This window comes from Odontesthes bonariensis, chromosome 7 (assembly GCF_027942865.1).
Source record: "Odontesthes bonariensis isolate fOdoBon6 chromosome 7, fOdoBon6.hap1, whole genome shotgun sequence".
In the NCBI taxonomy this organism is placed as follows: domain Eukaryota; kingdom Metazoa; phylum Chordata; class Actinopteri; order Atheriniformes; family Atherinopsidae; genus Odontesthes; species Odontesthes bonariensis.
The window spans coordinates 9,812,592-9,835,563 of NC_134512.1; the positions used below are offsets into that span (position 1 = coordinate 9,812,592).

A 22,972-nucleotide genomic window follows, 5' to 3' on the forward strand; every position below is an offset into this window, starting at 1 on the left:
ATCAAATTCTATGAGAAACAATAGAATTCTGTCAGTGTGTGTTTGTTTCTGTAAACTACATCTGAGTAAGTAGAGCTTACTTGGCGATTAGTGGTATGCAAAAATGATGTAGTGTGAGTTCGTCAGTTAAAATCCACTTATTACAAGCCTGATTACTTCAATTGTACCAGTATTATAAGCAATTTAGCTGTCATTGGATGCTTAAATGTCCTTCATTGAACATTAAAAAATATACACAAGATCTCATGAAAAATTAAAGTTAAAAACTGTATTTAGAAAATTAATGAATTATTTAATTGCCTTAATTATCTTCTGGTATTTTTTCCAGCAGCTGGGATGCCAGAAAAATATAATTATCTTACAGGGTTCTTTTATTACAGTGCAGAATACGCGCACAGGAGGGGAATCAAGTTAATCAACTCAAGGAGGCAATATGCCCTCTTTCAGCTGGTTAGGACCAGGCCTCTTCTAGTTGACCATTGTAATGGACCAAAACAACTGAAACTATTTACCTGGTGGCAAATTTTTACCAAGTGGAGCTGTGAATTGGACATCATTAAAGCTACACACATTTCATAAGTGCTCTTTACGGTTTTTACAAAAAGATGCATGTCCTTATTGTTATTTTTTTTATATTATTCTGACTGTGTGTTATTTCCAGAACAAGGTCCAGGCTTGGATCTGTCTAGCATGCACAGAATGTCTAGGCTAATATGAGTTTGTTTGAGTGAATATACATGCAGAAGTAATTTAACCCCATACTGCATTATCTGGGTGTTAATCAGGCTTTGCAAGCTTCAAAACATTACATTTAAACTTAAAACCCTCCTAATATATAATCTAATTTCAATCTATGTTACATGTCTCTTTGTCTGTCCTGTTGATTTGACTAAATAGCGAAAAAAAGAGAGATTCATTAATGCAGCACAAATCTGAATCAGTGCATTATGGACAAAATAAAAAGATACTGAATATAATGCCAATCAAACAGCATGGGCGAGGACTTGTTTCTCAAACAGCATCTTTGTGCTCAGCATGAATGAGCCTCTCTGACTGGAAGAACTGGAGCCCATATTCTCTGCACAGAGCTGGAATGCACAGAAAACCCCTGCAATCCTAAAAGCATGCATGCTGATAGGTCTGTAGCCAAGACTGGAGTACCAATGAGGCAGAAAGAGAAAGACAGAAAGCAACAATTAACATTTAGCATGACACATGTTTCTTCTACAGCTAAAAATATTTGCTTGAACCTACATCGTATATGCAGTCATTTCTGTTTTCTGCACCCAATCTTACATTGAGGAATAAAGTGACAAACAGCATTAGGATTTCTGGTCGCTGTCATGGGAAAGTCAGCAGAGCATAGAGGACAAAATGACAAGCTGCCAAAACCTGGAGCAGCTATGTCTTTGCAGGACAATGATGCAGCATTTTTGCTGTAGACAAGAACTGATGGAGTCAAATGACGCAACCAAGGCGAGGAGGATGAAACCCATGAGGATCAAGCTGCAGCTGATGGCAAATCATATCACTGGATTTGTAAACAGAGAGGGATAAATGTACCATGAATAAATTAAGCCTCCACAGTTTCTTGGAACAAGTTGCAGTGTTTTTCTTTCTGTCTTGTATGCATATCAGTTTTGTGGTGACAAGGCTGTGTGCATAGCTTCCTCCTTTTAACTTCTCTTTAAATAATTACAAGCTATTAGCTTTTTGGTCCTGTTACTGGTCACATTACGTTTCTGGTCCCTGCAATCTTTTTAGCAGGATGGCTTAACCCAAAGTAAAAATGACTAAAATCTCCATTTTTTATGATATCATGTGGAGGAGGGTAATAGATCAAGAAAAGCTAAGGTGATTAACAAGTTGTGTTGTCATCAGACCTACAAATCAGCTTTTTTTATATCTGCTGCATCACCAGAACATTCACCAATCTTTTAAACGTTTACTTTTCTTCAAGAACAACTGCAATTCTGGCACACTGCAAATAGTTATACCTTCGGATGAAGACTATTACTGTGACATATGACAGATCAATCAAGAGCAATGAGATAATTTGTCTTGGGGTTGCAGACCCAAACACTTCACTGTAAAATGTTTCCGCCTACAACTTTACAAGTAATTCACTTAAAACAGTTACTGGCTTGTACTGTATGGGAGCCACAAAGTCCTCTCTTCTTGTAAATAGGAAGCTCCCTTTGTTTTCACACAACTGCTTGTTGCTAGGACTTTTTTGAGCTTGGAGGAAACCCTTTATGTGTTATAGCAAAATCAGTTAAGAGCCTTGTTAGCCTACATTTAGCTCAATGGTTGCCCATATTGCAACAAAAGCAGCAGCACCAGATATTTTCCCTGCCACTGCCTGACTGTATAAGAAGCCAGGCTTTCAGAGGAAAAGATAAATGATACAGCAGCTAAATTAAGTTAATGTTTATCTGTAGTGATAGACATCCAAATGAGTGCATAAAGCAAAGAGTTGAAAAAGTGAGGCTGACCCCAAAGAGGAAAAAGCTATTTGGTTTTTATATGTTTTATGTTGGAGAATAGAAAGAAATCCTTGCAACAATTTTATTTCATTATAAAAATATTTACTGAGCCATTTTCTATAAGTAAGAATCAGAAGACATGTAGTGAGAAAATGAATCATTATGAAGACATATTGCAGTTGTGATGGCAAGATTACTTCAAAATCGTAGTTTAGTTTGTACAAGGTTCAACATGAGCAAGCCACAGCCTATATACACATGCACAGCCACATGCAAGCAGTCACACATACCTCTCAGACACAACCTTACATATTTTCCAACAGCTCAGGCCAGCTGAGGCTGATTACACCAATCATGGCAAACAGAGGTAAATAAAATCAACAACTTCTATGTGCACAGACGTGTGGGCATGTGTGGGTTGCAACATATCTTTAGACCGGCTGCAGCTGAGAGGCTCAGTCAACATTGCCTCAAAGAAAATTAATAGCCCCCTCCAGTCAATACAGATTCAACTGCTTAGAGTAGCCACGAAGCAGCCACACATACGCACACACAACCAACATTGCCACACTCAGCTGCAAAACCTGCAAGAAGGAACATCCTGTGGTAAAAACTACAATTTTTTCTTTGTGAACCATCATCCCCAGGAGGCGATGCATTTCTGTGTTGTTTTTACCGTCTCTATGGCCATTAACCACACACATTCTGACTACCAAGGCTGCATTGTGCACTCGTTGAAAGCAGCGTACCAGTGCTTATTGCTAAACCAGTTAAAAAAACCAGACAGAGGCACTGACCTGAGTGGAGGTTGTGTCCAGTGAGTGTAGGGATGAGAAACTGAAATCCACTGTTTGACTGAAGGGAAGAGACCTCTCCCTCCTCTCCCTCAGCGCTCTGCCGCTTACACCGGCAGGTTCAGGCTCATGTTAAACTGCTGCCTCACTGCATTGGTTGCATCCTCCCTTCCCTTCCCTCCCCTCTCCCCCACCTCTCTCGCTCTCTCTCCCTCTCTCTCTCTCTCTCTCTCCCACACACACACACACACACACAGACTTTAACACTCAGTGACAGAGTGACTCGCCCGTAAGCACAGCTTCTCGATGCCTTCCTTCTTTTTCTACCTTGTCCTCATTGCTGCCTTCCTCTCTATCGCGAGTGAAAATAATCACATTCCAGTGGAGACTGGGCATATGGCGACGAAGCGACACTCAACCCCAGAGTAAAGCGTCCTCTGTGTGCGAGTGTGGGTGCTCATATGCCTGTGTGTGTGTGTCGCATGGACAAGTAGACCCATTGTGTCGGACGAGGGGAGGGCCAGTGAGAGGGGAAGAGGCTAATGGCCAGACTCATCTGCTGTCCCTGCTGCTTCTGCTGCATGCTATAGCAAATATGGGTGCTGAGTGTGACACAAAACAACCACCCCCATTTGAGGAAGAAAGATGGGGAGGGGAACACAAGAAAGAGAAGGCCTCTGGGCAGATATAATGTTAGAGAGTATAGGCTGCTTATCATTTGTCTTTTTCAGCTGTTCTCAGAGGCGAGGGATGTCTTCTGAACTCTTCATAAAAGGAAAAACAAAATGTAGGTTTTAGGTAGTTGAGGTAAAGGCCACCTACTTCTCTCATGTGACAACCAAATCATTGGCTGTGCACTCTAAAGAGGAGGCCCGCTGAGAGGTTTTAACAAAAAAATTTGAAACGTTTTATATAATTTTGTTACAAAGTCATAAATAGCATTTAGACAAGAAAAAACCCACACAAAAATGCCAAAAAGACAGCTTGAATCCAGAGTTGTCAATAGAAGGCTTTTAGGACCAGTCATTCCAGATAAATCTGAGTTAAGTCTCAAATCTTATTATTTAAACTCAAGTCACAAGTTCTTCAGAATAAGTTCTAATTGCATTGCCAACATATAATATTCAGAGGAATGTATTGGCAGAAATACAATGTTATATTGGTCTCATAACAGTAAATCACGTGAAAAAAAGTTATCTTTTAGTTTCCTTGAAATGAGACATTTATATCTGCAGACAACATGAGTCCTCTTCCCATAACATGCCATGTTGCACTGCCCCATTTTTAAAAGCCAAACCAGCGATGACGGCAGTGCTGGCCTTTCACGCTTTTCACTTTCTTTTGGCTTGCACCACTGTCTCTCAAACATGCTTGAAGGGGGAGTGTGAGGTGAAGAAATTTACTTTCATGATCCCACAACTCTTCTTTTAGTGTTATCATAATGTTGACATTTGAATCTGTCAGTCAAATTTCATTCCCATGGGCCTCAGCTGCACTTATTGGTCAGTGCTAAGTTGCAACTGTTGGACTGGTACCATGCTAAGCTAACATGACTAAGTAGGAAAACATTGTCCTGAAGAAAGAAAGTCCAAATAATGTCACTAAGTGTGATTCATGCACAGATTTTGTTCCACATATTAATATCGTTTGTGGAAAGGATTTACGTTTACTGTTGACTGAGTTCTATAAAAAAAACAAAAAACGTACAAATACAGCAAAAATCAAGACACAAAACCTGCATGCTGCAACAATTACTCCTCTACAGTCAACGCCCTGTTTTTCAATATTAAATGTGTGAACATAATGGCTACCGTTCTTAATCCTTCACCAGGTTTAATAAAAATTAATTTTTTTTGTTTTGCTTGCATAATCTTTCTCAGAAAAATAAAATGTATTTATCACATGTTACGTCATCTTCTTCTACAACAGTTTCATGGCCAGTAAATCTGCACTAGCAGCTAATTGCAATACAACAATTAAATAACTGTAGTGGTGTAATACCACATTTGTGAATTTTTTTTTTATACTGCAGATTAAGATCGAGCATGTTGTCGTGTCAGTATTAGCACTAAAGTCAAGGTAATGTTACAACGTTAATATGTAGAAAACCTGGAATAGTGGAAAGGATGAGCAAAACATCTCAAAGGTTGGCTATAGACTCAGTCTTATTGGTGGTCTAGAACTTAACCAGGTCCTTCAATTAGGTCAAAGCTAATTTTAATTCAAGCCTCAAACTTGCCCTCAGACGAAAAAGACCCTAACCCTAACACTTCTTGTTTTTTCTTCTTGTTTTTAATAACTAACAATGTTTTTATGAGTTCTGAGGTGATTGTCCGATGTTGCCATGAAACCACACAGATCCATCACAATACTGTCTGAAATAAGAATAACATCTTCATGTAAAAACCATTGCAGAGGTGCAAATGTCCTCTCGTAAATAAACGTGCTGTTATTTGTGTTGTTTTTTTTTTCACTCAAGGCAACAGTTACTTACAACAGTGCTCAACAGACAAAACTACAAAGCAGAGACAGTGCTGTTGCGGTTGACTTGGCGTTGACATCGTGAGACAGAGCACGCAGTGGTTCACAAATTGTCAAACTGATGAGTGTTACAGTGTCACAAAAAGGGAAGGGCTGCTTTCACAAGTCTTGTGAGGAAATATAGTGTTGACTACTGACTGTAATGAACACACAAATGTACAAGAATGCACACAATTGGCTCCAGGCTAAAAAGAAAATGCCTTTAAGTCAAGGAGCTTTGTTTTCTAAGTTCGATTGGTGGCCACCACAATCCTGAACTCCTTTCTACTCTTCCTTCTTCATGCATACACATCTCCTCATACTACCTCCTTCTTCTTTGGCAGTTCTTCCTTGCTGATATTTTATCTCCCTTTTCTTTCCTGTTCTTAATCATTAATCTTGTACTACAGCAGGAAATTCAACACAAAACCAGTGATACCTTCTATAAACATTCAAAACCCTTCCTTTGTTAAGCCATTTAAGTCGAATATTTCGCAGGAGCTCCATAAAGGATTGGCTAACCCTCTACATCTTACTCCCACCTTAAAACATGATGTTAGTCCAGCCAGACCTTAATACACCGAACAGTAATTAGTGAGTGGTTTAGAGAACAATAACTATGTCCAGATCTCAGCACTGCAGCACTGGTGCAGCACTTCTTGCATATGATGGGCTCTCTATGTGCATGTGTGTGTGTGCATGTGTGAGTCACATGCAGGAAATCATGATGCCTAAAAATAAATATATGCTTTGCAACAAATCTTCTACCAAAAATGGAAGTGTAAATTCAGAAAAAAAACTTAACAGTTGCTGCAATTACACATTTAATTTCAGAAAACATGTATCTGTTTGGCTTTCCAGAGAGCAGGGACATAAAATACAATATTTGTAACTTTGCTGGTCCGTATTTGGCTAGCTTTACAAATAATTTGTTGATTAAATCTATTATTTCTTTATTGTTAAAGTCTTTTTTTGGCACCGGTGGTCTTTATTTGACATTGGGTAGACAGGAAAGGGAGCAGGGAGACTGGGGGAAGACATGCAGCAAAGGGCTGCGAGCCAGGACACGAACTACACGGCACCTCATTTAATCTATTACTCAAGCTCAAAGGCAAACACAGCCCAAAGTCAGTAGGCCTTTCCTGACTTTTCCTGTCTAATGTTGGTTTAGTGGCACAATGATTTGACTTAGACTGTTAAGGGATGCTTAAATACCATTATGAAATAAAATGAATTAAAGATATTTGAGTATTTCATTTATGCTAAACGTTTATAATAATAAATAAATACTGTTTAGTAATCTATCTTTAATTATCTATTCTAGCAATGTTAAGAAAATTTAGAACCACATGTTCCAATTAGAAAGTTCACCAAGCACTCCATTTGATGTATGTTGGCAAGAAAGCCTTAGATGCCCAGTTTAAGATACCGTTTATGTAATAACACTGGAACAGTGTTCAGCATAGATCTACAAAATAATGTCTCTGAAAATATCTACACCGCTGATCTTATTTTCAGCAACATAATCGTAGTGTTTCTATTACTAAAGTAAGCTGAAACACAATGAGATGCATGTGAACTCAAACTGGATCAAAACAAAAACCAAAATTACATGCATAAACTCTTTGTGGCTACAGACGTTACAATAGTGCTCTCAAAGAAAACTCAAAGTGCTACAGCTCTCATGAGTATTATAATCTACAATAAAATACAATTAATATTAATATTATTAATAATATGGGAACAATTTATGTATTCTAATTCTATCAATTGTAAACCTGCATATCAATGGTTGTCGAGGAAGAAAGAATAAGAATCCAAAACTGAAAGAAGTCAAATGTGGTCATTTTTTGCCTCCAAGGCTGACAGAGTGATTTAAAACTGCAGTTAATGTCCTAACCCAAAGTGACAGGTGAGGTTTATTAAAAGAGACCCTCATTGAAAGAAACAACACATTGCAACAATTTGCAGTTTGCACCTTCTGGAGTCATTTTTGATGAATATGCTACACGCAGGATTTGTATAAATATGTTAGTAAGACCCAATGTGACCTCAATGTTACACCTTTTTGGAAAAATAAAGAAAATATGATCTGAAATAATGCTGAGATATAGATAAAACTTTACGCAACTCATCAGTGTCACATCTATGGTTTTGTCATTAGCAGTGAAGAGCTGAGCACTATTTTCAAAATGAATCATCTATCAGAAATACGCCAGGCATCCTGGAAGGGGAGAACATTTGAAAATAAGGGAAGCAAATCAAATGTCTTATGAGCAAACACATTTGTTGATTATCATCTGAGGGATGGCCTCTTGTTTCCGTGGTGACACCCACCCCCCACCCCAGACAGTGAGTAATGGATCCGTTTTGGTATTCACTGTACAAGCTGCTGGGTGATGTGAGTGCACAGGCACATATGCAGGGATCACTGTCATGCAGGTGCATGCATCCATTGATCTTATTTACACTTGCTGAGTTCGAATCGTTCACTCATTTGCTTACGATATAGCGTTCACTATAGAGACGACACAATAGTGGGTGGGCTAGACAGCTGCTGATGTATTTTGGACTCTACTTGAATTCAGTGGTGCTTCATAATTATGCGCTGTTCATTCAAAGTTGCAGGGTGTGTAAACAAATGCCAATGTGTTACGTACACGACAGGTCTGCAATAAAGGACAGTACCATGTGCTGTTTTTTGATGAGAACATATTCTAATCAACATATTTCTACATAACAATCCCATAAAGGCTAATCTGTTTCCTGTGTTTGCTTCAAAACCGTTTTGTTATCTGTTAACTACTGAGCTACTATTTTTCCTGGCATCCACACCTGGTTGTTATCAGTCATTACTTACTCTGCACATACATACTCCCAAGTTCCTGTTCTCTGCCACTTTGTTTAAGTTCCTTGTGACTAGCATTCTAGCACCTATTTCTCATGTTATTCTTGATAGGTGTCTGACACCAGCTTGTTCCCAGTTTCTGTTTCTTGTCTCGCCCATGTTAGTTTAAGTTGTCTCTGTTGTTTTGACTCATGTTAGGTTTTTAGATGATCTTTTAACAAGTCACAAAGTCCCCCCACTCTCCACACATTGATTTCATTTTGTCACTTTATGCATCTTGGATGGCTTACCTGTCCTCACCAGAAAACCTTTTCTTTGCTCCTACTGCCAGATTCACAATGGTTGCATATAAAAAAAAAAAAATCTGATATTTTGAACTGCCTTTCCTCTGTCCATTTTATGCTGATATCCTAATTGCCTGTTATTAAGATGAATGTGTTGACATAATCAGTTACAAGAAATGCAGAATCTTTCATTCAAACAGTACACCTTATATGGTGTGTTGGTTATTTATGAAGCGACAAAACAGAGCCCTCTCCTCTTCTTCCTATTGTGAAAAATATGACTGGCTTCACCAATTGGGCTTGATAGAAATCACTAACCAAACCATATCTATGCTGTGTATGCAGCAAATGATCATGAATAATGAAGTCAGAGCACACTTGCCTGGGCACTGGTCTTAATAATGCCTTCGTGAGGGACTTTCTCCTCCTGTCTGGATCTACAGAATAAAGAATTTTGTAAATCCAATAAGTAAAATGTGCTAAGATCCTTTTAGTTTATGACACTGTTGTTAAAAAAGGAAAATCAATAATAATTAAAATAATTTTAAAGGACACATATTTGGTTGATTTTATTGGCCTTTAACTTCAAATATGGATTGAATTTTTCTTTTTATGTTCATAATCTTACTTTCAGGCATGGAACAGCTGAATGTTGCATATCTCATTTTATGTTTTACTGTCTTGACACCTCGCTATCTTCCGCCCACTCATCTTTCACAGAAGCACACAGGCTACCTCACACTTTTCTCTACCTTCTTACAGCTGCAGCTCCCCCATTTACCATCTAGCTGGCCTTTTTCTTTCCTCTCATCATCTCCCCCATCTATCACATCCACCTACTGTACCTCTCTGTTACAGCAGTCTACCCCTCCTCCATCATTCACCTCTTTCTTCTTTCTGTGGCCTGAGGAGAGGAGACTAGAGGAGAGCAGCTTGGCTCCAGCCTGTTAACCATCACATCTTTAACTGCACATCCCTCCCACACACACACACACACACACCATTAATTAAATCCACATCACTTAAAATGCATGCACATGTACACGTTTGCCAGCTCGCACATTCACATTTTGGCATGCACACACTGCACTAGAGCCCTTGCTGTTTTCATTGACTATCTCCTCCTCATGCCACACCACACACATAAAGAAGGTCAAAAATGAATGATGGTCATTGTTTGCAGACACATACATGTTAAAGCTGCGGTCGGCAACTTTTTTTTAGTCATATTAGCTTGAACTGTCATGGGATTCTGGAAGTAGAATATTAAATAGGCTGTTTAGGAAAAATAACGAAATCTGTAGCTCCCTCTGAAGCCTGTAATCATGTTTGCAAAAACCGAGCGCTCCCGGCTGTTTTTAACCAATCAAGTTAGGGTGGAGGAATCCTACCTGTCAATCACAGCTTGTGCACACGCTGCTGAGCGTGAGTCTGCCCCAGCTTGTGTGCGCTCACACTGGTGTGAACTCACGTGCACAACCTCGTCCACAGAGGGGGAGGGGTTTGGGGGGCGATTCGGAGCTTGTTAGAGGTTGGGGGAGGGACCTGAAAGTTGTATCAGTTCGAATTTTCCGACTTTAGACTCGGAAGTTTGAAAACCTGCCGACTGCAGCTTTAATGAATGGGCACATGGAAGATCATAAGCTAAAAGAGCACAACAAACAAGGTACAGAGTCTAGGTACAATGTGAACCTCAGTCTCTACAGAACATTTGTCATCAAAACACAACAGGCTTTTATGACAAAGGGTCAGCATCTCTCCCAGAGACACAGCAACTATGCAAAGTGAATTGGTTCACATAATTAGCCTGGTACACACACCATCCCTGCTACTGAAGTGCCCAACAACCTGCTAAAATCAATGTTCAGTGTGAAGTGATGCTATTGAAAAGCACTTCATGAGGGAAAACAAAAGGAGTGGATCTAGACAGCAATTTGATTAAACAACCAGTTTAGAGGGGTGAGAAAACCACCCCAGTGCAGGAAACTCTTTGATGCTTTCATTACCCTCCTCATCTTCCTTATCTTACCTCAGAGTGAACAAAGAGAATAAATCCCCCTATAATCCAGCCTGAATTAACTATATGAGGTTATGCGGATCACAGAGGCTGATAAGTAGTTAATTATTTTCATGTTTGTGAGAACAGCAGTAACAGTACGTGTGTGTGTGAATGTGTAAATAATTCACAAAAATATTTGTCAGTCTTATAAAAGTCCAGTTCACTAAGTAAACTGCTACTTTGATTGTGTATTATTGATTCACCAATCTTTAGAAGAAAAAAGGAAAAAAGACCCACATGTAAAACAAAGAAAGTAATGTGTGAAAATACCACATATAGCTCCTGTAGAATGCACCCACTGACTTCTTCTGCCTGCGTGAATCACTATTCTGTCAATGCTTCGAAATCAATGTCCTGGCTAACAGGGCTGACTGCATTCCCTCTTACATCGTTTAACACTCGAAAAGGGCAACCGTTTTTAAATGAACAGGCGTCCAGCTTCAACAGATGACAGTTAATGTGCTCTGTGAACCATTCAAAGCTGGTTTTTGTCACAAAAGTTATAGATGTAGTAAAGTGCAAAATAGTTGAACCGCCCTTCATTACTTTATATTTTGCCACCCAGACTTTCTTGTAATATCTTGAAGTAAGTGCTTTCTGAGTCCCTGTACCTTAGTATTTTCAGTGGAAATCTTGTTTTTTATTGTTGTTGTTTGTTTGTTCTCTTTTATCTTGGGGCACTTTACGTAGCAGCCTGTCACAAAGACACATAAGAAAAGAAAAAATAAAATAAAATCCAGCAAAGACCTAGGACAGGACCTGAAAGATGTATCTGACCCTTCAATTGAACCATTAGCTGTTCGCTGAAGCCTCATCACAGTCAAGAATCGGAAAGGAAATGGAAAAAAGGCTGACGCATGCCAAATATCTCTTGAACTGGACTTGAAATCAGTGGCAGCAGGTCTTATAAAGTGATGAATACCCCAGAGCCCAGACCTAAACATTATTGGAGCACTGTGCAATCATCTTGACAAAATAGAACAAAAAGCAGCTAAAATTCAAGGAGGAGCTTTGGAATGTCCTTCAAGAAGCCCAGAGGATTTTTCTTGAAGTCTACTTGAAGACATTGCAAGGAAGCTCTTTGCGAGAGGTTCAAGCCGTGTTGAAGAATTAAATTGAATATACCAAATATTGACTTTCAAGGTCATTTGAATTGTGCAAACTCATGTTTTCCCTTATCTACTGTATTTCCATTAATGTTTGTACATGTTTTAATCAATCTCTATACCCATTTATTGTTATCCTGTCAATAAACAAAGAAATAAGGGATGGTTTGAGACTTCAGATAAGTTTCAGTTAGCTTCTTCATTTTCACAATTCTGGTGTTGTGCATTCTGGCTAACTGTCACACTTTTATGGTAAACAAGGCCACTTGAATCAAACAATACTAATATCACTGGTCTGCCTTATCTGCAATGAATCTTGCACATAGGCTCATTTAGAATGAAAAAACTTTATTGATCCTGGAGGAAATCTCTCTTTAAAGGCAGGTCAGTTTCTAAACTGCACACAACCCACTCTGTCAGGCTTGTTTAGGAGCGAGACACGAGAAGGACATTTAAGTAAATCAATTTTTTTTTTTTTTATTAGACTTCAAGAAAAAACTTTTATTTTGTTTGCAAGTACTGTGTGAGCAAGTTTCAGTGAAAAACAGTTTCTTGAAACACTATATTCAGCTCCAACTCACTAAAGAAATATCAAGCTGACAGCAACCCTCACTGATCATTAGGGTTGGAGGAAGTGGGTATGCTCTGGTGACTTGTCTCTGTCACGCTCAAGCAAAGGTCATCAGAAAAACAGCAACTGTCATACTTGAGGATTTTATGTTTGTATGGGTGCACATAGGAGGGTTTTTCTTGTAGAAAAATCTATTTATGTATGATTTCTGAACCCTATGTATTTCATAAAAAATTCTTTCATTTTTCACCAATATATGTCTCAGGTTAATCTTTTGTTGTTTAATCACAGATCTCCTATAACATGGCACATAACAACCTGAGTGTGATGCGCAGCGAGAACTTTGGCATGCCAGGGGGAATGGTGATCAGTGGGTAGAGACAAAGTGGTAGATGGATGGAAAAAAAAAGAAGCCTGTGGGAAGATGGTTTAAATAGCCACAGAAGAAGAAAAAACAAAATTATGACAGACAATATGAAGAAAAAAGCGGAAAAAACATGTCAGCACATAAGTTAGATCTTGACATTATAACCGTACTATGGTTATGCGACAAGACCTGAAAACCCAACCCTATCCAGTTAAAACAAACAGACAGATCAATAAAGTGTTTATCTATCTATCGATCTAGATCTACAAATGTTAAGCTTGGAATACCTTAGTGAAGCAAAAAAGGGGGAAATAATAGCAATGAATGGTTGACCATCCTAACAATAGACAGTAAAGCCTACAAATCCTACAGCATTCATTACATGATACAATCCTAAAATGGTGGATGGAAGCATGTGCGGTCTTACAAGAAAATTACTTTAAAAGATAGCCACCTTAAGGTCCCCATGGCGGATACTATGGGATATAAATTTCACCTTCTGCAGCAGCTGAAGGCCGTGGACCCTCGTGGGATTTTGTGATCGTGTGAGCTGTGCTTTTTGCAAGCATGCTGATGACTCCTGTGCTTGGATCAACCTCCAATTCCAAAAATGTTGCCGCAAACGCACCAGAAAAATAACATGATGAGTTAAAGAAGTAGAACAGCATGGACGCTTGTTTTGAGGAGAGACTGTGCGAGGAGATCCACTGTCATCAACTTATCAGTATGCAGTGGAAAGCTGTGGGGTGATTAATGCACATGAACACTTGGACACTCCTTACAAAAAAAACCCAATATGAAAAAAACCTGGTCTGATGAGGAGAGACGGCATCCATCCCACTTTGGAAGGAGCAGCTCTCATTTCTAGAAATATGGAAGAATTTATTTGCCACCCTAAAACATGACAACCCAGGGCTCAGACCAGGATGCAGAGTTGTAGTCTTACACACTTCTCTGCAGCTTCCCACCTGCTGCTACCCACCCAATCGATTAACACAAAAGGAGCAAATCCTCTTGTGCAAAAAGAAATTATTAAAACTAAAACTTTAACTGAACAAAAACATCAAACTATTAAATGTGGTTTGCTGAATATCAGATCTCTCCTTTCGAAGTCTCTGTTAGTGAATGAGTTGATTTGTGATCATCATATTGATATATTTTGTCTTACAGAAACCTGGCTGCAGCAGGAGGATCATGTTAGCATTAATGAAGCAACTCCCTCTGACTGTTTAAATGTTCACGTTCCTCGAACCACAGGCAGAGGAGGAGGAGTGGCAGCTATTTTCAGATCAGGGTTACTAATCAGTCCCAGACCCAAGATTAGTTTGAGCTCTTTTGAATCTCTGATTCTCAGTTTTTCCCACGCAAAGTGGAAATCCCAGAAACCTCTTGTGTTTGTTGTTGTGTATCGTCCACCTGGCCCTTATTCTGAGTTTCTGTCTGAATTCTCAGAGTTTTTATCCCAGTTAGTGCTGAGTACAGATAAAGTCATTGTAGTGGGTGACTTTAATATTCATGTAGATGTTGAAAATGATAGCCTGAATATGAACTTTAATTCTATATTGGACTCTATTGGATTTTCTCAGAGTGTTCACAGAGCGACTCACTGCCTTAATCACACCCTTGATCTTGTGCTGACTTATGGCATTGAGAGTGAACAGTTAACAGTGTTCCCTCATAACCCTGTCTTATCTGACCATTTTCTGATAACCTTTGAGTTTACATTACTTGACTATACAGTTTCTGAGAAGAAATTTACGTATAGAAGGTGTCTATCAGAGGATGCTGTAACCAGATTTAAAGAATTAATTCCATCATCCTTTTCTTCACTGCCATGTGCAGATATGACAGAGGACAACTACCTAAACTTTACTCCAGCAGCACTTGACTCTCTTGTTGACAGCACTATAGTTTCAATGCGTACAGCACTGGACAATGTTGCCCCTCTGAAAAGGAAGGTAATCAGTCAGAAGAGGTTGGCTCCTTGGTACAATTCACAGCTGCGTGCTTTAAAGCAGACTGCAAGAAAGCTGGAGAGACAGTGGCGTTCCTCTAATTTAGAAGAGTCTCAGTTAGTCTGGAAAGATAGTTTAACAATGTATAAGAAAGCCCTTCGTAAAGCTAGAACTGCTTATTATTCATCATTGATAGAAGAGAATAAGAATAATCCCAGGTTTCTTTTCAGCACTGTAGCCAGTCTGACTAAGAGTCCGAGCTCTGCTGAGCCAGTTATTCCTTTAACTCTCAGCAGTGATGATTTCATGAGCTTCTTTATTAATAAAATTGTTTCTATCAGAGAGAAGATTGATGGAGTCCTTCCCACTATTATCAGTGATGTATCATCAAGTACAGCAGCTTTAGAAGTATCTTTAGAACCTGATTTGTATTTAGACGGCTTCTGTCCAGTTGATCTCTCTGAACTAACAACAGCAATAGTCTCTTCTAAACCATCAACTTGTGTTTTAGACCCAATCCCAACCAGACTGTTCAAGGAGGTTTTCCCATTAATTGACACTCCCATATTGGATTTGATCAATCTGTCTTTGTTGACAGGATATGTACCTCAGACTTGTAAGGTTGCTGTAATTAAACCTTTACTTAAAAAACCTACTCTTGATTCAGAAGTGTTGGCTCATTATAGACCTATATCCAATCTCCCTTTTATGTCTAAAGTTCTTGAAAAAATAGTTGCAGCTCAGCTTTGTGATCACTTACACAGAAATAATCTGTTTGAAGAGTTTCAGTCAGGATTCAGAGTGCATCATAGCACAGAAACTGCACTGCTGAAAGTTACCAATGATCTCCTCTTAGCCTCTGATAGCGGACTTGTGTCTGTGCTTGTTCTGTTGGATCTCAGTGCTGCATTTGATACGGTCGATCACAGTATCTTATTACAGAGACTTGAACATGTTATTGGGATTAAAGGAACTGCATTAGGCTGGTTTAAGTCATATTTATCTGATAGATTTCAGTTTGTTCTTGTAAATGAAGAATCTTCCTCACACACCAGAGTAAGTCATGGAGTTCCTCAGGGTTCTGTGCTTGGACCGATTCTTTTCACTTTATACATGCTTCCATTAGGTAACATTATTAGACAGCATGGCATAAATTTCCATTGCTATGCTGATGATACTCAGCTGTACTTATCTATAAAACCAGATGAACCCAATAGGTTGGTCAGACTACAAGCATGTCTTAAAGACATAAAGACCTGGATGACTCAGAACTGTCTGCTTCTAAATTCAGACAAAACTGAAGTCGTTATCTTTGGACCTGAGCGCTTCAGGGAGAAATTGTCTAGCTATATAGTTACTCTAGATGGTATTTCCTTGGCTTCTAGTTCTACAGTGAGGAATCTTGGAGTTATTTTTGACCAGAACTTATCATTTGACTCGCATATAAAACAGGTTTCTAGGACTGCCTTCTTTCATCTTCGTAATATTGTTAAAATCAGGAACATCTTGTCTCAGAGTGATGCAGAAAAACTAATTCATGCATTTGTTACTTCAAGATTGGACTACTGTAATTCTTTATTATTGGGCTGTCCCACATATTCTCTGAAAAGCCTTCAGTTGATCCAAAATGCTGCAGCCAGAGTTTTGATGAGAACTAACAGGAGAGATCATATTTCTCCAGTTTTAGCTTCTCTTCATTGGCTCCATGTTAAATTCAGAATAGAATTTAAGATTCTTCTCCTTACATATAAAGCTCTTAATGACCGAGCTCCATCATATCTTAAAGATCTCATTGTAAGATATTTTCCTAACAGAGCACTTCGTTCCCAAACTGCAGGTTTACTTGAGGTTCCCAGAGTTTCTAAAAGTAGAATGGGAGGCAGAGCCTTCAGTTATCAGGCCCCTCTATTGTGGAATAAGCTGCCAGTAAATGTCCGGGAAGCAGACACCCTTTCCACTTTTAAGACCAGGCTTAAAACTTTCCTTTTTTATAAAGCTTATAGTTAGGTCTGTTGAATCTGATAGTGTGTCTGCTAGTGTGTCTTGTCCTGCCTCCACCTCTGGCACCCTCTATACTTTCATTACCCCCTACCCGAACTAGGGTTTGAATCCCATTCCCGCTTATCTTACCTATTTTATTTCTCCCCCTACCCGAACCAGGGTTTGCATCCCCACCCCGCTGTGACTGGTGTGCAGTTGGTGAGAGTGAGTTGTATGGCTTTGTTTTTGCTGGTATTTTTAGTGATTATAGGACTGTTTAGGTGAGTTTGTCTGCTGAATCTGCTAGTGTGTCTTGTTCTGCCTCCACCTCTGGCACCCTCTATACTTTCATTACCCCCTACCCGAACCAGGGTTTGAATCCCATTCCCGCTTATCTTACCTCTTTTATTTCTCCCCCTACCCGAACCAGGGTTTGCATCCCCACCCTGCTGTGACTGGTGTGCAGTTGGTGAGAGGCTGAGGTAGCTTGTGGCTGTAAAAAGATGGTTGTTGCGGTGTGAGGAGCAGATCTATATAGGGAGTATAGGGAATTACTCACTGAGTCTGGTCCTTTATTTTATTATTTATTTTTTCGTTAGCACAAGTTTCTTGTGTTTACCTTGAATAGGGATGGCTCAGGTAATCCTGACACATCCCATAGTTAAGCTGCTATAGGCCTAGACTGCTGGGGGGCCTCATCTCTCACACCTTTCCTCACTTTACTCTCTTTATGTATATGTGATATTATTGTGGTCATTAACTCGTGTTTCCCTGTTCCAACAGATATCCTTTGAATGCAATCTGTTGGTTTTCTTAGCGAGGAAATTGTTTTTGAATTGGCTCTATATGAACGAATTGGATTATTTTATGAATTATGATTATTATTAATTAATTGAATTCCAATTGGCTTGAATTGGACTTACTATCTAAGTGCCTTGAGATGACATTTGTTGTATTTGGCGCTATATAAATAAAAATGAATTGAATTGAATTGAATTGAATGGAACTTTCACAAGTAAAAAAAACATGAAGATCAGCTCTTTGGTCATGGCCACCTTTGTGGTTTGAAACCACTGCTGACGAGCCGAGGGTGAATTCGACTAAGCGCTATGCGTGTCTCTGCATGAGTTAGTGACGTATCAATCACAAAGTAGCCAGGCTCTAAAGCATAACCTTTTATTCTAAAAGGGACTCTTTACAAATCATGCTGGATTTTAGAAGAATTGAAAGTAGTAACAGAGACTATAAACTCACAAGGAAAAATCTTACTGATGTAACAAATCAAGTGAATAAAAGGTCATTTTCTTAGAAACCTATATCCTATCAAGCTTCTTTTTGCAACCAGAGGAGCCACTCCCAGCTGGCCATTGGAAAGAGAGCAGGTTTATGGTATTTCTTCACGAGATTTACTCTTTAGTTTGACACTCAGCGTCCATCCTCAATACACAAAATGTACCTAAGACAAGTGCTAGCTTCAATTTAATACATAGATCCACTTCAGAGTATGAAGATAGACAATGAGAAATATTTCATAAACAGTTTGTGTTAATTTCAGCCAAAATGCATAAATCTCATGAAATATCCAATTGGAAAGAGTTTATCTCCTTTCACGCACCGATTATTTGTTGGTGAATAATAGGTCTAAACAAATTAGGCAAAGTAGTAATTTGAAACACTTACAATGCCTTAACTATTTTAAGAACATGCATATCCCCGAAAAAAATAACAGGCAATCATTTGTGTCTGTCTGTACAAAAAGACGAAGGTCCTAAAGATTAACTGACCGGCACAGTCATCTTTAGGTTGGCTGTCATTCTGCTGAGGGCACATTCTTCATTGAATTGGTAGATATTCAGCTGCTGGATAGTCATCAACACATGGCCATCAGTAAAAGAACTCAGCAGGCAGAACAAAGAACCCCCAAAAACCGGTGTTACTATCATCCATTTATGGATGAAAGATTTTAATTAATTGTAATAAACGTACGAGTAAACTCTTGTACCAGAATTAAAAAAGTTCTGTATTACATGTATGTTCTGTATACATTTCTGTACTAATACATTCTCACACTTATATTAATCACAGTTCTATAATTAGATAAATGTTGACATGATTAGTTTTATTATCATAATATTATTGTAATAATAAAATGAAGGACCTAAAATGACATCTGTACCCACATTACCAATGACAAAATCTCTCAGATAAGCTAAGAGATCCATCTTAAGGGAAATCAGAGCTATCTACAGGGGCTCCGGTATAGATACAAAATGAATCTGAGTAAACTGAATAAACTGATACTAAAGACCTTTCTGCCTCTGACACCTTCTCTCACATTGAAACAATGAGCGTGGTGAAAGGACCTAGGCATGCTGGTGTTCCCAGCCTATTTCCTTCCTGTCTATGAGAACGAAGCAGAAAGCCTCGCAGTGTTTCCTCTACTCAACTATTAAACAAGGGCGACTCAACCCTGTTCACCAACAATACACAGCGACTTGAGAGAGGTGTACAGATGAGGGGTTACAATACAACAACAATAATTTCCAGTGCACTAGGACATGAACACAGTTGAGTAATGGGCCATCAGGGACAGTGCCAAAAGGCCAAAGTGGTTGGAAGAGGGTCTTAAGAGGGGGAAATGGTTCCCAGGCCTCTGAGAACAAAACAGTCTTTTTTTTCCTGCATGGTGAATTTAAATGCCTCCTCTCATGCTGCTACACAGCAGCAGGCTGGTTCACATGGAGACGAACACAGCAACTTGGTAAATCAACACTCAAAAGTACACTCAGTGTACATGAAAAATGACACTCCGTGTGCATCTACCAAACATGCATGTTAAACCAGTAACTAAACACAGTGTCTATCTAAAATGGCTAAACTGGAGATGATAACATCAGAATCCTGATAATGCTCACTAGCAGAAAACAGAGAAAAGCTAAATGCTCATGATGAGGATGACAGAGCAGCTGGGAAAGAAACCAGGGAAATCCTACGGTGATGAGTTTTGTGAAAGTGTGGGCACAAAAAATAAAAACTCAGCTAAACATTTTTTAAAATCCAAATGAAGAGTTTTCAAATCTTACCATAACAGCAGAGCAGACACATCTTTGAGTTTTTACCTTTGCGGCTCCAAAACCAGTACTTGCGGCGTCGTTTCATTATCAGTCCAATCAAGATCTCTTTGTAACATATATTATCAACTAACGAGAGCATTCATCCTCATCGTCTTGTCCTCGCCTGTAAGGATGACCTACCAGAAGCAACTTGTCTTAGATGGGACTTCCAATAACCACAGGATAACTAGTCCATGCTGTGTCCATGTAGAAAGGCAAATTCAAGTGCATGAAAACGTTATGTCAAAGTGTTACCAAAAGAAACAAAATGTTCATATCCTCTGTGGAAATGAAGTCCTAAAATACACTTCTGTTTGATACTTTCTTGCCTTCCTTCCTCTACCTCAGAGCACAATGAAGTAGAGGAGACTCACATATAAGGTCTATGCTCTACAATACTCTGCAACTCAAGTGAGGAAAGACAGTACAGTAGTTAAAGATGAACCGTCTTTTAAATGTCCTAAATTTCGCAAAGGTGAGTGATGAAAAAGCAAAAAAAAAAAAAAAAAAAAAAAAAGGATTACACAATTTGTTAAAATCTTCCACTCTGTGAAAACAGTTCCTTAAAGTCTGATTTGATTCCTCAGTGTCCAGCAGGCTGATATGGCAACTCTGAATTCTCAATAAGTTTTTAGCTCAAACTGAGCTCAGAAGGCAACAAAGTACAGTAGCACTCTGGAAAAAGCCTCTCTGGCTAACAATGCCAGTCAGGAGGAGGAAACAACACACATCACAGTCAGGAAGCTCTGGCTGGTCCATGGAAAGAAAAACATGGTCTCTTGGCTGAAACATGGCAGAAAATTCAATTTCTATTGACTGCACCTATCAGGATTCAGGATGAAAAACACTAACAGCATTTCATATTTCTTCTTGACTTAGTGTAATAATATGTTTTAATCATTAAATAAGAATAAAGACTGAAATTAATTGGACACTCCATTAAAGACCACACAGGCCTTAAATGCTATTGGTTATATCTCTATAGCTAATTGTTTTTACTGCACCTGTCTCATCAGAAGCTATGAAAAGTTGTGCCATTGAGTGTGTTTGTTAAGGCCACTTGATGACTTTATGTATTATTAGAGATTGAAAATTAAAATGTGAAAAAAACAACTGCATCACAATCTTCTTATAAAAAGGGCCTCTTGATTTTCTATGTAAAAATGAAAGCAACAGGATTTCCAACAGTACCTTGATTGTTTTGGAAGCAGCTGCACAGTGTCACACCTGGCTGTAATGTAATTTAAGACAGTAAAATTTCTCTGCAAAGGGTCTACATCACATGGTGAACACCAATCAACCATTTCCCAACTAATAGCGGATGTGAAAGACATTTCTGAGCATTTATCTCCACCTACTGGAACATCTGCAAACTGCAGCACTGCAAACATGACAATATGTGTGGGGGCAACTGTTGAGTTTGACTGTATGACACAAGCACACGTATTAGTCATTTCCTGCAATGTGCAGCTCACGCCCACTGCGATTGTCAACTGAACACATAAACTACCTCCTCCTAAAATCTCCCACTGTAGGACAGAAGTACCCTTGTATTCCTTCATGCCATAAAGAGTTATGCATAAACACGGATCAATAATTAATCAAGCTGGTGATTTCTTTTACAGACTTTACTGGTTTATGTATGTCGAGATAAATAACACTTTGAGAACTAGTAAAAAGATATAAAGAAAATGTATATATACATTTTTATAATTATGCAGAGGACATCAGCTAACAATAACACTCAATACTGGTTATAGATCTTGAGGATTTCCTTCTCACAGAACAGGTAGAGAGCAAAGTGGATATTGAAGGAGACCATAGGTAACGAGATCTATGGAAAACACGTAATGAAAGCACAGCCTTTGAAAATGCCATTACTTATCATGAGAGCAATTTTAGTTTGAATTGGTCTGCCTGACAGACAAACTCAAATCGAATGTGTCTCGTCCTTTTGCTCCTTCACTCGCAAACCAAAGCCAAGAACACTGAGTATATGTGATAATTAGTTATACTGCGGCTCAATAATGAAGCACTATCTCTTTTGCTTCTGGCTACACAAATTGACTCTGAGAGCTCAGCCTCAATCAGACTGCTAATTGTAAAACGCTAAGGGATTTTAAAACAATAGCTTCTATTCAATTTTGAGATACTGTAGACTGATTAAGTCTTTTTTTCATTTAAATTCAATATCTGAATGTATTTTAACTTACAAATTTACAGAACAACATGGTGGAAGAACAATTCTTGCAAGCTGTAGTCATTTTGTTGTGGGTCCATTCTTCTGTCTACTTCCAGGGTCTGTTTTAATTCTCATAAACTTTTCATGTAATTGTCTTTTAACTTTTACTTAGGTGCTAAAGGCTCCTCTACACAGTATGGTCCTGCTATAGTGAGTTAGGTTTTCCAATGTACATGCATGTGACTTTTTGACAGAACATTGTTGTCTCATAATGAGGCATAGTGAGAGTTGGAAGACATTTATGCTATTGGCTGTAAAACCAGTACTGGTTCTAAACCCTACAGTACTAAACCCTTAAAATTAGCTGCCATCAAGCCACTCCTAAAAAAGACAACATTGGATGCTTCCATTTTAACCAACTACAGACCCATCTCAAATCTTCCTTTTATAGCCAAGATTGTTGAGAAAGTGGTTTTTAATCAACTCAGTAACTTCTTGAACTCCAGTGGACTCCTTGACAAATTTCAGTCAGGCTTCCGACCTCACCACAGTACAGAAACGGCTCTTATTAAAGTGTTAAATGACATAAGGTTGAACACTGACTCAGGCAAGGTGTCAGTTCTGGTCCTGTTGGATCTTAGTGCTGCATTTGACACTGTGTATCACAGTATACTGCTGAACAGGTTGGAAACCTGGGCAGGACTCAG

The 22,972-nt window shown here is 38.9% G+C and overlaps 1 protein-coding gene across 2 annotated transcripts in view; it reads right to left on the reverse strand.

Moving 5' to 3' along the window:
- Positions 1-22,972, reverse strand: part of fgd4a (FYVE, RhoGEF and PH domain containing 4a) — a 60,128-nt gene that overhangs the window by 31,601 nt on the left and 5,555 nt on the right. The window contains exon 1 of one of the 2 annotated variants that reach the window (XM_075469384.1): positions 20,054-20,520. The exons of the other annotated variant lie outside the window; for it this stretch is intronic. Coding sequence (XP_075325499.1) covers positions 20,054-20,183 — 130 coding nt within the window. The 5' untranslated portion in view covers positions 20,184-20,520. Of the gene's footprint in view, positions 1-20,053; positions 20,521-22,972 lie in introns of those variants that run through there. 2 annotated transcript variants of the gene reach the window in all.